Source organism: Colletes latitarsis, chromosome 5 (assembly GCF_051014445.1).
Source record: "Colletes latitarsis isolate SP2378_abdomen chromosome 5, iyColLati1, whole genome shotgun sequence".
Taxonomy (NCBI): domain Eukaryota; kingdom Metazoa; phylum Arthropoda; class Insecta; order Hymenoptera; family Colletidae; genus Colletes; species Colletes latitarsis.
Window position 1 is genome coordinate 22,805,531 of NC_135138.1, and position 17,364 is coordinate 22,822,894.

General features: G+C 36.0%; 1 protein-coding gene across 1 annotated transcript; it reads right to left on the reverse strand.

The window, feature by feature from the left end:
• Positions 1–2,071: 2,071 nt before the first annotated feature.
• On the reverse strand, positions 2,072–3,406 carry LOC143342001 (uncharacterized). The gene is made up of 2 exons (XM_076765481.1): positions 2,468–3,406; positions 2,072–2,277 (listed from the first exon to the last, which is right to left on the reverse strand). The coding sequence occupies exons 1-2, from the start codon at positions 3,404–3,406 to the stop codon at positions 2,236–2,238; spliced, it is 981 nt and encodes a 326-aa protein (XP_076621596.1). The 3' UTR covers positions 2,072–2,235.
• Positions 3,407–17,364: the final 13,958 nt, after the last annotated feature.

The window sequence follows — 17,364 nt, forward strand, 5'->3', positions numbered from 1 at the left end:
TTCCCTAATTTACTCATATATTTACCTTCAAAGAAATCTGTACTGCTGACTACTGTCATGTCATCTACATGCACCCCGCAGTATAAATAATTGTTTCCTTCTACTATATAGAACAGACAGGGATCATGCACACACTGCTTTAACCCTATCTGCAAAAGAGTGTTAGTTATATACTTATTCCAACACCTACTTGCTTGCTTGAGCCCATAAATGCTCTTTTTTAGTCTGCAAACTTGTCCATTTTTCCTTTCATCACTATCAGGCATCTCCATGTACACTTCTTCATCCAAAGTACCGTGTAAAAATGCAGTTTTAACATCATAAACCTTTATTTTTCTCTTCTTCTCTCCACATATACTGAACATTAGTCGTATTGTTTCCATCCTAACTGTCGGTGAAAACGTTTCCTCATAATCGAATCCTGGTCTTTGAGCGCAACCCACTGCAACTAGTCGTGCCTTGTGTCTTCGCTCCAGCGTTCCATAATTTTCTTTCACGTTAAAAATCCATTTGCATTTTATAACTTTTTTATTTTCCGATCTACTCACTAAATCCCACACCTGATGTTTTCGTAACAATTCCAACTCACTTTCCATAGCTTCTTTCCATTTCTCCCATTTCGGTGACTGTTTCGCTTCCGTCACTGTACTTGGAATTTTTCCATCAACACTTCTCATTGCTTTTTGGTTTTTTATCCTCGCAGACCTTCTCACCCCTCTTTCTTCATCCAACTTCTTTTCCTCTTGTTTTCTTAAATATTTATTTAATATTATAGCTTCTTTCGTTAAACCTTTTGGTCTTCCCACTCTTCTGCTTGTCGTTGGTTCTTCTTGCTCTGTAGTCTCTTCCCGATTCTCATTGTTTTCTTCTTTCGTAGTATCTTCATTGTTAAGAAATTCAATCCTAGCATCTTCGTAGTCACTGCCCCCTTCTTCACTCATTCTTCCTTCTTCCTCCATCCCAGTTCTTATTTGTCTCTCTTCTTCAACATTTTCTTCAGTAAACTCGTTACCATCTTCATCTCCCTCGATATCTAATGTTATAGTAATTAGGTTCTTATCACCATCACTCTTACTTTCTTTGTAGTATAACAAGTCCGATCCATTTTTTCCTTCATCAAACCTTACATCGCAGTCGCACTTTATATTCTTTGTTTCTGGTATGTATACCCGATAAGTATTATTATCGCTGTATCCCATAAAAATCCCTTTTATCGTTTTTACGTCGAACTTCCTTCTATGTCCTCCTTTATTCAGCAAATAAGCTATGCATCCGAATCTTCTCATGTGCCTTATGTTAGGTTGTTTTCCATACCAAACCTCGTATGGTGTTTTATCATGTACTCGCGACTTCACCCGATTTCGTATGTATACCGCTGCATTCGCTGCTTCTCCCCAAAACATAAGATTTAATTTTGAATCAGCCAACATCGTTCTGCTTGTCTCAATGATTGTCCTGTTGACTCTTTCAGCAATCCCATTACACTCTGGTGTCATCGGGGGCTTAACTCACGTTTAATTCCTTTTGAACTAAACCAATTCTTCAAATTTCTTCCGAGATACTCACCACCATTATCCGACCTGATTCTCTTTAATCTTTGTTCCGTTTGATTTTCTTTCAATATTATTACTCTCTTCAACTCTTCTGCAGCTTCACTCTTATCCCCTAGCAGCTGTATAAACATCATTCTCGAATAATCATCAACTATACTTAGTATGTAATTTTTCTTACCATACGATGCGGGTTTAATTGGACCTATTGAGTCTGTATGCCACAGTTCCATAATTCGTTTCGTTCTCCCTACTTCGCGTCGTGGATGTGACTTCTTACAAGCCTTACCTTGCACGCACGATTCACATACCTTTTTCCACCTACCATCCATTCCCAATGCTAGATTTTTTCTTCTCATTTCTTCTATGACGTCTTTATTTGTATGTCCTAGTCGTTTATGCCATATTTCATTACTTGTTGACACTGTCGGAGTCTTCTCATCATCTATAGATGTCCTTACATAGTATGCATCTTGTATTCTCACTGCTTCCATTTGAATTCCATCCGACTTGTTATAAATTATTGCACCATATTTATTAAACCTTACATCATAGCCATGGTCAGTTATCTTCGCAACTGAAAGTAAATTCGAACTTAACTCTGGCACACACAATACATTTTGTAACTTTACACTATTATTGCTCGAAGCTTGTCTCACAACGACATTACCAATGCCCTTCGAGGTTAATACCTTTCCATCTTTGTCTGCCATACTAATCCGTCTTTCTTCTTGAACAAAATTATTACATATTAATTCATCATAAGTCATGTGACTCGTAGATCCCGAATCTAACAGCCATACACGACAATTATTGCTCTCACACACATCATCCTTATCAATCTCACTCACCTCATACAATTTTTCCTCTTTTTTAGTTTCGCTTAATTGCATATCATTCTCATACATCTCACTCACCTCATACAATTTGTTTTTCTTTTTTGAAATTTCGCTTACTCTCATCACTGCTTCTTCATATGTTTTTAATGTGGTTTCGCCTCTGCCACGAAGTTGTCTTTCATTTCGTCCACGATATCCGCTCTGAAGATTCTCTCCTGATCTTCTTCTCATTGATGGAGCATTTCTCTTCCGTTCACGGCAATCCGCCGCAATGTGGTTAAATCCTTGGCAGTTAAAGCATTTTTTGCTTCGTTTACAATCGGCTGCCATGTGTCCTTTAATACCACAATTGTAACAATTACCATCTGTCTTGGCTCCTTCTTTTACCTTCCTCACTATTTCGTAGTCTTTGTTCGCCCTCTGTTCCTTTCTCTTTACTCTTATGAGTTCCTCCTGGTTTAACGCGAATCTGATATCATTTACTGATATATTCTTCTGCGATTCGAGTATTTTCACATTAGGGTCATATTCAGGCCGAAGTCCTCGTAATATATACATTTTTAGTTCATATTCCTCAATGTCTCTTCCTAGTTGAATGCATTGATTTTTCAAACCTTCTGCCCTGTTTATAAAGGCATCAACTGTTTCATCCCTCGCCATCTTGATGTTTGACAGGTCGTTAAGCGATCTCGCTTTTATTTCTTCTGTTTCGGCGGCCATATCTAATTTGATCTTTGACCACAATTTATCAGCACTCTTCTCACTACTATATTTCATCAATTGTCCCTTACTCATTGTATTAATCATCACAGTTCTAGCAGCATAGTTATTGTCATCCCACTCGTCCCAAGATTTCAGTTTTTCCTCGTAGTTAGCCACTCCCGCACTTAGTTTTTCTACCGGTTTTACACCAATAACTTTTTTTGACCGTAAAACTCCTTCTATTTTTTCCTTCCATGTAAAATAGTTTTTATCGTCAAGAGGTTCAACATTCACAATATTCCACGTATCGCCCATCTTCGCACAAATTCTTTAATTCACTTTCTCGGATACTCTCATGAAACGTTCTCAGGAACCACGGACCTCTGCTACCAATTGAGGTTGGATAAACTGAACGAATATTTATTATGAATAACTATTTGTACAAATTACATATATCAATGATGTTTCGCTCTATACATCTTCTCTCTCACAACGCTCGCTTACAAGTAGCCAGTTTCACACACGTCGCTCGTTCGTTCACTCTTCAATCATAAAGTATACAAACTATTTAGATCATACACTCGTGTCACACTCATCCCGCATACAGAACATCACTCACTTCACATCTATGATAACCAGTACCACATCCTTTGGCCACAGGCTTGCCGTTTGATAATACTGCACTGCCAACTCACATGTATTTACGCACACACTACAGCTTTCTGCCCATCAATACTAATTCAGTGAATAGTTTCTCAACTGACCGCCATCCATGAGAAGAGGCCGCTAAAATCACCTCCGAATTTTCAGGTTCCATAAGGTGATAGGTCTACTCGTATACCTATCACCTAATGTATTTTTTCGGCCCGATTCTCTGGGGTTCTAGAGCCCCATTACCATTTCCGTGTCACTCGCAACGTTACCAACAGATTTAGAAATGAACACAAGAGGAAGTGAGACAGAAAATGAAATTTCAGAAATTGTATTATTTTTTAACGAAATGAAAGCTGTACGGTCCATAATTGGACATTAATCGATTAATTTCATTGGAGTAATCAATCGATTAAGTTTATTTAAAAATTTCAAGATTATTAAAATACCTAAGGATGTATCTTATTGATACGTACACCGCAAATCCTCTATTTTTTATTTTAAATTGTAATATATCATTTATTTAAAAAATAACTCGGCAAAAACGTATTTGCGACTCGAAATCAGTATTATCAAACCACGCATCGGGGGCCCCAGGAACTCCTCATTCCACTTTCGCACACTATGCCCAATTGCGTATACGTGAGCTCGTAGAGTTTCGGAAGAGCCGAAAAGGACAGGCTGATACTCGCTTTCCTTCTCGCTCTTGCATCGCTGACGTCGCTTACATTTCTCGAAAGCAGGCCTGGCACCGCTAATCGCCACAGCACTCTTTTGTGATCCCAAAAGACGATTTCTTTCCCGACTTTCACACTTTTTCTATTCGCCGTCCGCGCTCATTCTCTCCTTCTCTCGTTCGCTCTTTCTTTCTCATTCACATACGCTTCCTTTGTTTTTATATTATCGCACACTAATCTTGATACATTCGTACAGTTTCGGAAGACCGTGGCCTGTCAAGTTCGTTGCTCGGATTTTGTCTAGGTCGTGGCTTTTAAATAACGCGATATCGACCCGTTTCGGTCATTCCTCTCTTGCAGTATTCTCAAATTTTTTCAGATTTAAAAATTTTCCTCTGCTATTAAAAAATGACTGTATGGCAAAGTCTATACAATTTTCCGGTTTCTAGCATACATATGTATGTATGTATGGATATGCTCCTGTACCGGATATGTATCGCGGACTTTCTTTTGAGAATTGTACAGTTACCAAAGAAAGTGTCCATACACCGCAACACGTTCAGTTTAAACAATAAAAACTTTGATTATAGAAGGCCAGTTAACTATGGAAGGCATACATGCAGTTAAGGAATTGGACTCAGCTTTCAGATAGTATGAATTTTATTGTAACTTAAATAAAAATACAACAGACAAATCTCAAATGCCGAATGAAGTAAGAAAATCAGCGAGAAAAAAGTATTCATACAGAATTTTGTTTGTATGTGAATCAGTCATATTTATAGTAATTAATATTTTGTAGGATATCCGTTATTATCAATAATCGCTTGTAATCGCCTGGGCATAGATTCAATTAAATTATTTGTTACATTTCTTTCCATTTTTTGCCATTCCTCTTGCAAAGCATTTGTTAAATCATTTTTATTTGAAATTTTATATTTTTGCAAACGATGTTTCAATTCTTGCCATATATGCTCAATTGGATTTATGTCCGGTGATTGCGGAGGAGTTTCCAGAACGTGAGGAGTATTGTATAAAAGCCATTCTCTAATTAAATGAGTCTTGTGGATGGGAGCGTTATCTTGCTGAAAATAGTAATTATCAGAAAGACCTAATTTCCGTGCGCTGTCTTTCAAATTTGATTTTAAAATATCTAAATATTTATATTGGTCTACTATTCCATCAATGAGATGCAAGTTTCCCAGGCCATTTGCGGCCGTACAGCCCCATACAATAAGGCTACTTCCACTATGTTTCACTGTAGATCTAATATTTTTGGGCCTTAAAGATTCTCCCTTTTTTCTGTACACTAATTTTCGTCCATCTGAACCCCAAGTATTAAATTTGCTCTCGTTTGAGAAAATAACTTGCTTCCAAAAATCTAACGGTTTATTTATGTAAATTTTTGCGAAATTAAGTCTTTTTTCTCTATTCACGTCATTGATGTAGGGTTTTTTCCTCGCTACTCGTGCGAAATACCCTGATTCTTTAAGTTTGTTTGATATCGTTTTTGGACAAATTTTGTTACCAGTTCTTGCTTCTAATTCTGCTGCGATTTTAGGTGCACTTTCAAATGGATTTTCTTTTATTTTCTTTGTAATAAATCTTTCATCCCTTTCAGTTAACTTACTCGGTCTCCCGGAACGACGCATATTTTCAATTAATCCTGTGCTTTTGTACTTATTAACTATATATTGTACACTAACATGACTCCTTTTTACCATTTCACCAATCTCGCGAAGTGATTTCCCACTTTTCCATAATTAAATTACAATTTTTCTTTCCTCTATTGTAGTTTCCTTATTTTTAGCACTCATTATGATACAAACTATGATTCTTTAACAAACCACGCTAACAATTGACGAAATGCTATGAAACAAAAGAAACAGAAATATAAGAAAGACGAGATTCTCCCAACATTTTGAGTTTTATTGGTATATTTTGCCAATAGATATCACGTATGAATACTTTTTTCTCGCTGATTTTCTTACTTCATTCGGTATTTGAGATTTGTTTGTTGTATTTTTATTTAAATCATAATCAAATTCATACTATCTGAAAGCTGAATTAATTTCCCAACTGCATATTTGCCTTTCATAGCTAAGTAGCCTTCTATAATCAGAGTTATTATTGTTTAAACTGAATGTATTGCGGTGTATGGATACTTTTTTCGGTAATTGTACGTTCTCAAGTCGCGAACCCGGCTTGCTCGTTCGGAAAATTAATGTCGTCGGAGCAGGTAATGTATAAATAATGCACTGAGAGTGGTTTGTGTGTGTTCTTTATTCGGTTTGTTCCGATTGACTTTTTTGAAGAACAAGTACATTTTTGGCGATGCTCGCGGTTTACATAGTCTCGGTTCTACTGCTATTGGTGGAAACTATTGTGGATGAGGATGTACAAATTTTGACTGATTGCCATAAAGCGCGTAGACAACGTCGTGGGCCCGGCGGTACGTCTGAACAGCTCCTTATGAGTAAAATACCCCATATATTTGAATAGAACATTATCTATTAATTTCATACATATGTTATTTCCTGCCATGACCGATAATCTTAAAAGACGTTCGCAAACGGAAACGAGCATGACCTTCTTAACGAGCCAATTTAAGTAATTATGACACGTTAATCGTCATGAGCGATTAAAGATTGAGGTAGGTGTCAATCGCCATATGCGATTAACAGGATTAACAAGATTAGGCTAGAAATAGGCAAGCGGTGTGATATTGCAACGGCATCGCACCGCTCGTCTCTTTCCAGCGTTATTCATTTCAATCGTAATCGTCAATCGTCAAATCGATTTAATTTTATCCACCTGCAACTGAAAATTTCTCCCAAAGAAAGACAGATTCGTTCAGAGGCTCGTACTGAACGGTTCAAAGTACAAAGTTAGTGGTTGTTATCAATAATCAATCAAGTTTCAATCAGTGTTTAGTGCCAGTGTTTTTTCATCGAGGGGTAACGCTGGATTTATATTGAGTTTGTATTAATAAATTTTATATTACTATAATAAAATTATAGTATTTTAGTATGTAAGACGTTGGCCGACCTGCTGCCATGTACACGTGGCAGTAGGTCAAAGACGACTGCGAGCCGCGGAAAGAGCTTTATGTCACACCGCGCGTACGCGACGCAGTTCTTTTTAGAGATGCCGATTCGCCGACAACGACCGAATGCATAGATGCCAGATTTAGCTCCCGGTGCGACACTCACCATGGCAGACCACGCGTACATGAGTTCGTGGAGTTTCGGAAAGTCGACAAAGGCAAACTGACACATGCTCTCTTTCTCGATTATTCCGAAGCTGCCCGAAGTAATTTCGGTCCGCCTCGTGGGAGTCGAGAGAGAAAGGCTCACATTTGCCATCTCGCTCTTAACAACTGAAATCCGACCTCCCGTCTACGGCATACGATTTGGAATCTCGAGCCGTGATTCTCGACTGCCGAGGCATTTTTACTTTCCGACCTGTGTAGGCGCACGTAAGTAAAGTACCCATAATGGAAAAACAATTTTGTAAAATTTATTTTACGATAATACACGTTTTAAGACCCCCTGATCATATTTTAATTATTGAAAAAGAAGAAATTTTTTTTTATTATTTCTATGTATGAACGTACATATGTATATTAATAATACGATTTTTAAAAATCAAAATTCTTTAAGATTGGAAATTAATAAATTAAAATGACAGTCCACTCTTTGCCAGTATCGTGCACACTGTGGTATTTTTCAATATAAAGAGTTCTTATTTTTATAACAAACAAAAAAGTAGAATTAATAGTTGCGGCAATTAATTAATAATGATTTTCTTCGATATATTTTGAGTTAACCGTATCAATTTGTTATGACGAACTAAATATTATATGTTTGATTTGGCTTAATTTTGCATAAAAAAATGATTGTATCGATCCATAAAAATTAATAACGTGCACGATACCGCTCAATGGAAACCACGGGAAGGTGGTGGTCTCTTCCATCAGGAGGGAAATGTAAAAAACTGTTATTTAATTATGCAATGTGCAATATTGAAATGTTTAAACTAATGTAATGAAAAAAGAGCTCGTAGATACATTAATTTTTGATTAATGTACATACGAGCTATAGTCACAAGATCCCCACCATTAAACCGTTTAAAAGCAAAGGAATAGTGATCCCGTTTGCCAGTGTGATACAAAGTATGGGTTGGATTTTAAATTTGAAAAGGACATAGTCGAATATTTTTAAAGGTACAAAACATAGCGTTTCATTTTAGAACAGTAACATGAGTTAGCAGGTACTATCATAAAACTGTTTTAGCCAGTTATATCCCTTTTTACCTGAAGTATAAGGTAAAAAGTACGAGGTACAAGTAAATCGAAATCCGAAAATCATTCACATTATATCAATGTAAATGAAGCGGTCTTTCCATCAGAGTTAAATACAAAATTTTGTAATTTCTGTGAAAACAGAATTTTCATTAGATGTACGTGGTGTTTAAAATTTTTATGTTTTGACTGTTTTTACGAAAAATACCATCCAGATTCATGTACTTCATATATTGAAAATAACACATGTTAAATGTAATTGGTAAATTCAACTTTAAAAAAAAATATTCGAAATCAGACAAAAATATAATGTCACATTTAGTGTACGATTAAAATATAATTAAAAAAAAAAAAGATATCTTTTAGCAGGGTTCGAACCTGCAGAGCAAAAGAAGCTCGAACTTACAGCCAAACACCACATCATTCACACCATACTACTTATTGGTGAATTTGGTTCTATTTTTGAAGATAAGTAGCTGTAATAACTTTAATAATATCTTGCAGTAAAACTTAACCCAAAATCGGGTACCATTTCAACTTTCCTTTATTAGAATCGAGTTTTCAATTTGTTTTAGCGAAAATCCCAGCCGGTTAAGCTGCTTACTGCTGTTTTTAATTACCAAGCATTTATTTCTCAATTAACCCTTTGCGAGTAAAACTATTTTGCACATTATTCTAAAACATTTGTGGTATTCGTTTTCAATGCGATTTAAGTAAGCATATAATGTATAAGATTTCATTTAAGTTTTTCTTCTCTAGAGAAGATAAAGAAAAAGTTTATTTAATTTTTTTTACATAAAATTGAATTCGTCCCAAGATTTATATGAAACACTTAAAAGATCTTTTATAAATTACGCCTATGTATCGGAACAACTATGAAACAAGAGATATAATCATTATTATCCATGGGCTGATTATAGTCAAAAACTAATCGGACTTTGAAATGAGAACATAAAACTTAAATGTAAAGTTCCATTTAAATTCATTCAGCCATTTATACTCAATCGTATTAATAATATACATATGTACACTCATACATGGGAATAATAAAAAAAAATTTCTTTTTTTTCAATAATTAAAATATGATCAGGGGGTCTTAAAACGTGTATTTCCGTAAAATAAATTTTACAAAATTTTTTTTCCATTATGGGTACTTTGCTTATGTGCGCCTACATAGGTCGGAAAATAAAAATGCCTGGGCAGTCGAAAATCACGGCTCGAGATTCCAAATCGTATGCCGTTGACGGGAGGTCGGATTTCAGTTGTTAAGAGCGAGAAGGCAAATGTGAGCCTTTCTCTCTCGACTCCCACGAGGCGGACCGAAATTACTTCGGGCAGCTTCGGAATAATCGAGAAAGAGGGCATGTGTCAGTTTGCCTTTGTTGACTTTCCGAAACTCCACGAGCTCACGTACGCGTGATCTGCCATGTGTGAGTATCGCACCGGGTGCTGAATCTGGCATCTATGCTCTGACCGAATGTTCGGACAACCGGCAGGCAGTCTCGTCCAAGTCGTCGTCGAGGAAAGACGAATAAATTCTTATATGTACAATCTTCGACTCTGTCTTCTTTAGAAGTATTATAAGTATATAGCCCTTGTAAGTATTATAAATTTTAGTATTTAAATAAAGAGGAGTGACATAAACAATATTTTTTAATCACGTTTATACTTTTTATTAACTTTTAATTTACTGGCAGTCACAAATTCTTTATTTAAATATATAAATAATACTCTAATTTATTTAATATAATGGAATATCATAAAGACGCGAGACCACATTATAAGAAGTGTTCTTATTATAATTGTAAAAATAATAATCGTGACAATGTTCACAATATTCGTTTTTTTTCTTTTCCAATGAATAACAATGAACGCTGTATAACGTAGTTAGTAAATTGCGGCTTGAACGACGGGGTGGAAATGTCAAACACTGAATTAAAAAAAAAATTTATATGTAGTCATCATTTTTCTATCAATAATTTCCATAATTCTGGAAGATTAAAAAAGGATGCTGTTCCTTATTTATATTCTATAGATAGCAATATTAGTAACGAGCCGGTCGTTTTGCCTGAAAAAGAAAATGCCATTTCTAAAATAGAAGAACGCGATGAAATACAGAAACTTGAGAATGAGTTAATGCAAGAGAAAAATAAAACTAAAATTCTTTACTCGCAATTGCGGGCAAAGTGTAAAGTAGTAGATAGATTAACGGAAAAAATTTCTTCAGGCAATATCAGTGATGCATGTCTGAAGAAAGCTATTGCGCGTAGAGTTCGAGGTTTTATTTTAACATTTATCTTAATGCAATTATTCCCCTCAAGAAGGGAAGCATATAGTAAAAAAGTACATCGTTTATGTTTTACTGCATTATACAACAACACTGCATTATACTTCGCCCTCGCTGTACAATAAAATGCGCGACGTTCTCAAGTTTCACCTTCCAAGTCCGATCACAATCATTCGTTGGTTCGGTAAAATCGACATTTGGCCTGGAATTTGTCCAAATTTATTTATTGTTTTAGCGATTAAAGCAGCCAACATGAATGCTTTTGATCGGAATTGTGTTTTACTATTTGATGAAATGGCAATTAAAAAGTGTTTTAGTTTCCATCCAAGTAAACAAATCATTGAGGGTTTCGAAGATTTAGGTTTCTTGGGTAGAAGCGCGGCAGTAGGGACGCAGGTACTCGTTTTTATGATAAGAGGTTTATTCAGGAATTAGAAACAACCGCTTGCATTCTTTGTTTCAAAGAATGGCATCAAATCGAGACAGTTATCAGTATTATTAGATGCTATTTTAGACGCTTTATATAATGCAGGTTTAATAGTCAGAGCTGTTGTTTCTGATTAAGCAGCAAGCAACCAAAGCACAGCAGGAGAAAGAGTAAATGTAGAGAATCCTTTTTTTATTCGAAATGGCCGTAAAATTTATTTTTTATTTGATTATTTGCAGTTATTTAAGAGCATCAGGAATAATTTATTAAAATACGATTTTTTAATTGATGGTCACAGAGTATCCTGGTGCGATGTTATATCTTTATGGAATGTAGAACGCGATAAAGGCACAAGAGCGGCTTACAAATTAAGCGATCAACATGTTAGGCCAAATTCTTTTGATAAAATGAAATGTAAGTTCGCTTTGCAAGTATTTAGTAAAAGAGTTTCTTCTGCTTTGTTTACTGCTTGCGCTACAAAATGTATAAAATCGAGTACCGTGCAGAATACAGCATGCTTCTTTCAAACTCTGAATGATTTGTTTGATAATTTGAACAGCAGATGTGCTCGCGATCCTAATCCAAACAAGTGCGCTATTTCTGATTTATTTCCTGATATCGAAAGCAATTTGCAAACACAATCAAATAACATATCCAATTGGTATGTTATCGCGGGTAATGAACTTAAAACTCCGCCTTGTTTCTTAGGATTGCGACAGTCAGTAAATGCTACTATGCAACTTTGGCACGATTTACAGAGAGAGGGTGCCATGTTTTTGATGACCTCTCGATTAAATACGGATGTTATAGAAAATTTCTTCTCGATTCTTCGAATGCACGGTGGCACTTACAATCGAAATCCATCTGTGAAAGCGATGCGTCTTGCTATCAGGAAGAATATAATGTTAAATTTGACCAGTAGTTCTTTAAATAGTAATTGTCTGCCTGATGAAGACGCAACGCTTTTAGTAGAAGATGTTGCTATAGCACAATATGCTTTAGCATCATCAAACAATGATGTTCCATTCAATAATGTAGAAATAGAGGACAATAATGTTGAGAATGATGACATGCAGTTAGAAATTTATAACGAATTGGAATCATTGTCGACATCAGTGTGCTCTTTAGAATCTTGTGCAATAGAATACTTTGCAGGATATATTGCCAAAAAAAGCACGGAAAAATCGCGATGTAACATGTGTTATAATGATTTAACAGACAATAGCAGAGAATTTCAGCGAAACGATCAACTACTAATATCCTTTCGCGCGTTTATTGTAAGTGAAAATATCGAGTTTGGTCATTTACTAGTGCCATCACTCAAATTTTCAAATATTTTTAAAATTATTAATGCTGTATTTGATCACTTTTATCCAGCATTGCGCAGCGAAACATTCATTTTGGATAAACTATTTCGGATTATATCTGATGCTGTACATCAAAAATATCCAAAGTGGTTTATAGAAACTGAATGTGCTACACATCGAAAAGATTTAGTTTATTTTACAATGATTACGAAGATTCATAAAGACACAGTGTGGTTAGGTCAGGAACTGAGATTCTCTGCTAATAGAAATTCTCATATTTCCAGACTACGTAATTTGGAAAATTTGTAAACGTGCTTTTTTTAGATAAATGTATTCCATAGCAAAGTAGACTATTTAATGTATATATATATATATATTTGTACATATTTTGAATACATTCAAGGTTTTGTATGTTACAGGGAAATTTGTGGGATGTCATGTATAATAGTAGAATCACATTATAATTTGTATAGCCTATTGCATGGTTTCTATTTTCAGAAACGTTGAGTGTATTCCGGGATTGTAAAGTCCTTTCTTCACGCCTTCACGTGGTCAATCCTGTTAACATTACTACACATACAATAATATTAATATTATTGTATACGTACATAGTAGTAATGGAACTAAGATGAAAGAAAGGCACTTATAATTATAATGATAATTTCTCATGAATTCTATTTTTCAGGCCTCCATATACAAGTGAGTCAATCAGACAAATCATTCACCGAAGAAGAAAATTTACGCGATGTATCTAGGAAAATACAAAACTTACGTTCTACATAATTAATCTCGTTTACATCTTGTGTATAATATACTGTAATTTGTATATTTCTTGTTATAGTTATATTCTCTACATTACTCGTCTGTATGCACTCTTCCTTTTTGTACATTATGACCTTTAAACCCGTTTATAAATAAATAAATAAATAAATTTTAATTTGTTGGTTACTACTTAATCATTTTTTATAATTATAATTTTATTACTTTACATTTTTTAAATTTTTTACAAATAACGTATATGAAACCTTGAAATGAGAGCATAAAACTTACATTCATTCAGTTGTTTAAATTCAATCGTACTAATAGTATAAATATAAGAATGCACGTCCATAAGCATAATAAAAAAATGTTTTTTGTTTAATAGTTACAATATGATCAAAGAGGACAAATAGGACAGTATTCATAAATTTTTCAGATTTAAAAATTTTAAATTACATTGAAATTCATTCGGTTGTTTAGACTCAATCGTATTAATAGTATAAATATATGAACGCACGTCCATAAGCATAGTAAAAAAATGTCTTTTTTTTAATAGTTAAAATATGATTAGGGAGTCTTGAAACGTGTATTTCCGTAAAAAAAATTTTTGAAATTTTTTTTTCATTATGGTATTTTGCTTATATGCGCATACATAGGTCGGAAAGTAAAAAATGCCTGGGCAGTCGAGATTCGATATCGCATGCCGTGATGCTAGGTCGAATTTCAGTTGTGTTGAGAGCAAGAAGGGTAGACTCACATTTACCGCCTTTCTCAAATTCCCGAAGCTATGCGAAACGCCAGAACTCATATACAAGGTGGTTGTGCATTGTGTGTGTAAGTGGAGGGGCAGTTTCCTTTGGCCATAGGCTTGTCGTCTGATAATACTGCACTGCCAACTCACATGTATTTACGCACACACTACAGCTTTCTGCCCATCAATACTAATTCAGTGAATAGTTTCTCAACTGACCGCCATCCATGAGAAGAGGCCGCTAAAATCACCTCCGAATTTTCAGGTCGGTATGGCAGTCAGATTCGGCCGCAAAAGTCCATAAGGTGATTGGTCTACTCGTATACCTCGTCTGTGGTTTCACCTTCACAGCCCTTCTGATTAGGCGCCATCTCGTAGCGACTGTCTGAACTAAATTTGTCACGTGACTTGCTCTGTTATTACCCATGTAATGACGGGGCTCGCTTTTGGGAATGCAATTACGAAATGAGAGATTTTGCCTTTATATGAGCAGATTTTGGGTCGGATGAGGTCTCATTCGAAAGAGGAAGGTCCAATGCAGCGCACGCTGGTCAATATTGGAATCGCACAACTCTTTTAGTAACCTAAACAGACCTCGATTTTGTGGCTGTATTTTGTCAATTTTGTTCTCGACTTTCGACGTTCATATTAATAAATGTGGACACAATCTCGTTCGATCTTGACGAGCGCGTGCTGCATTGGACCTTCCTCTTTCGAATGAGACCTCATCCGACCCAAAATCTGCTCATATAAGGACAAAATCTTTTATTTCGTAAACCCATATTTCGGGCCAAATTGTGTCGGTATACAGCGCGCTGCATTACCCGTGTTACCGACCGGGAGTTGGACGGGTAACGTCAGCAATTGATGATCTCCGAAATTTTTTGGCTTCACGGTTTGATCACGAAAGGCCACGGAAATCGCTCGGTTTTGTATAAACGTGTTTAGACATGTCCCGTCCATTACCACAACAAACAAGTCACTGACAAACCTAAAAATGAATGTCGAAAAACTCATAGAATGTGTAAAGAAATACAGAATGTTATATGATTTATCTCACAAAAAATATATGGATACAAAATTTAAAGCAAGAATGTGGAAGGTGTTACGTATGCTGAACGTTTCGTTCCCCAATTTTTCTGTACCACTTGCGTGCATTAGGAAAACGCCCTGCTACTTATCTACCCTTTGGAATGCAGAGTCAGTTCTCACGAGATGCAGCTGCTCGGTGACTAACGCAATTCGGAGATTACCAAATATTGTAATGTCTAACGTGCATCTGAATCCTCCCCCACGGATTTTTGGGTATATAAACCCTTTGATTTTCTTACTCTGAGGATCATAATCGTACCGTCACGTTAGAATCAACGTCACGTCTCTCGTTACGCGTATACGATTTTTGATAGTCAGTTGTATTTCGTGAGATCGGGTTACAGTACCCTTTCGTATCAATATTAAACCATATAGAATCCGTGAACTGGCACAAATTCTATTAGGGCCATTATTTTCAACCGTCTTACCCCCGCATCGCCAGTGCGTCAACACCGTGCAAGATCATTTTAGGTAAATATAATCATTCTTTGATCGCGACATAAGATACACGAAACACTTGTATTTTACTTGTTGGTTTAAGAATATACTTACTTTCATTATTAAATCAGAGTTATTCAACCTCTTTAACCCATAATTATATACAGCGATTATTATTAATTAAACGTTCCCATAATAATATAATCTTACCGCTCGGGTTATATTATATTTAATAAATCAAAGTTACAAGTTCAATTAACATATCCTAAATTCAAATACAAATTCTTATAAACTAGTGGCTCCTCGATTTCGTATCGGGTTCGTTCACGACGTTTCACCCTCCTATGGCTCCCTGGTTTTGCACCAGGTTCGTCCGTACGTGACTCCATCCCAGAGGCTCCCTGATTTCGCATCAGGTCCGTCCTCGTTATCAACTGTCCTAGCGGCTCCCCGAATTCACATCGGGTTTGTCCATGTACCTAACTAACAAACTGAAACCATATTCCATACTCTCTCTCGCACTCGCAGGCCACGCGCGCTGCACGGCCCTGGCTCGTGACAGAAACTGGTAACAGCGGTGGGATTTAACCATTTTAGAATCGCTACGTAATTTTTGGGTTTCTTGAGAAGTTGAAATTTCTCATATTGTATTTGGACGATATACTAGTTTCCGCTAGTTAAGTCAACCAGTTAACTCTTGTTAAGAATAAGCTAGTTTTCGCTAGTTAATACACATTGTTAATTGGATTAAAATATACTAGTTTCCTCTAGTTGAATTAAAATAAATTATTAAAAATGACAAGTTCACAAGCAAATATTTCGTCGAACGATATTATGAACTTAACATTATCGCTTGTAAATTCAATGTCACTGTTGACAAAAAAGATATGCATACAGAACGTTACATCGACGATACCGACTTTCGACGGAGAAACTCCACATTTATCGCGTTTTACACAAAGTGTGGAGGAGGGGTTAACATTGATACCTGAGGGTTCGGAAGCTGATTGTCTGGCGATAGTTCTGACTAAACTAGTAGGTGAAAAAGGATAGTTCTGGACAAGGGGCTCCATGGGGCGCGGGGGAGGGGGCGAGGGCTCTGCGCGTGGAGTGGGGAGGGGGTCATAATGGACCCGTCGGGGGTGTATCAACGATAGGTAATTGGTATTAACGGTTGGTAATTACCAGAGGTTAGTAAAAAAGAAAGAGGGTAATTGCCAGGTGTCGGTAAAAAGAGAAGGGGAAAGAAATTAGATGCCTCTGGTAAAAAGAAGAGGTAATTATCAGAGGTAATTATCAGAGGTCGATAAAGAGGAGGTGGAGAATTGTGTAATCCTATTTCACAAAATTAGATACATTTTTTTTTTTATTTTTAATTATTAATAGCATCGTATAAAATGTTATCCAGCGCATGTGCCAACAGCTCGAAATCTACAGACGAATATTTGTCGTAATATTCACGAAGGATTTTGTTAGCCTCACGTTTATGCACAATACTATTCCGTTTTAAAATATTTGTAAATTCTTGGTATTTCTCACCAACTTAGTGCGTATTTTGGCATAGTCACGAATATGCATGCTCGA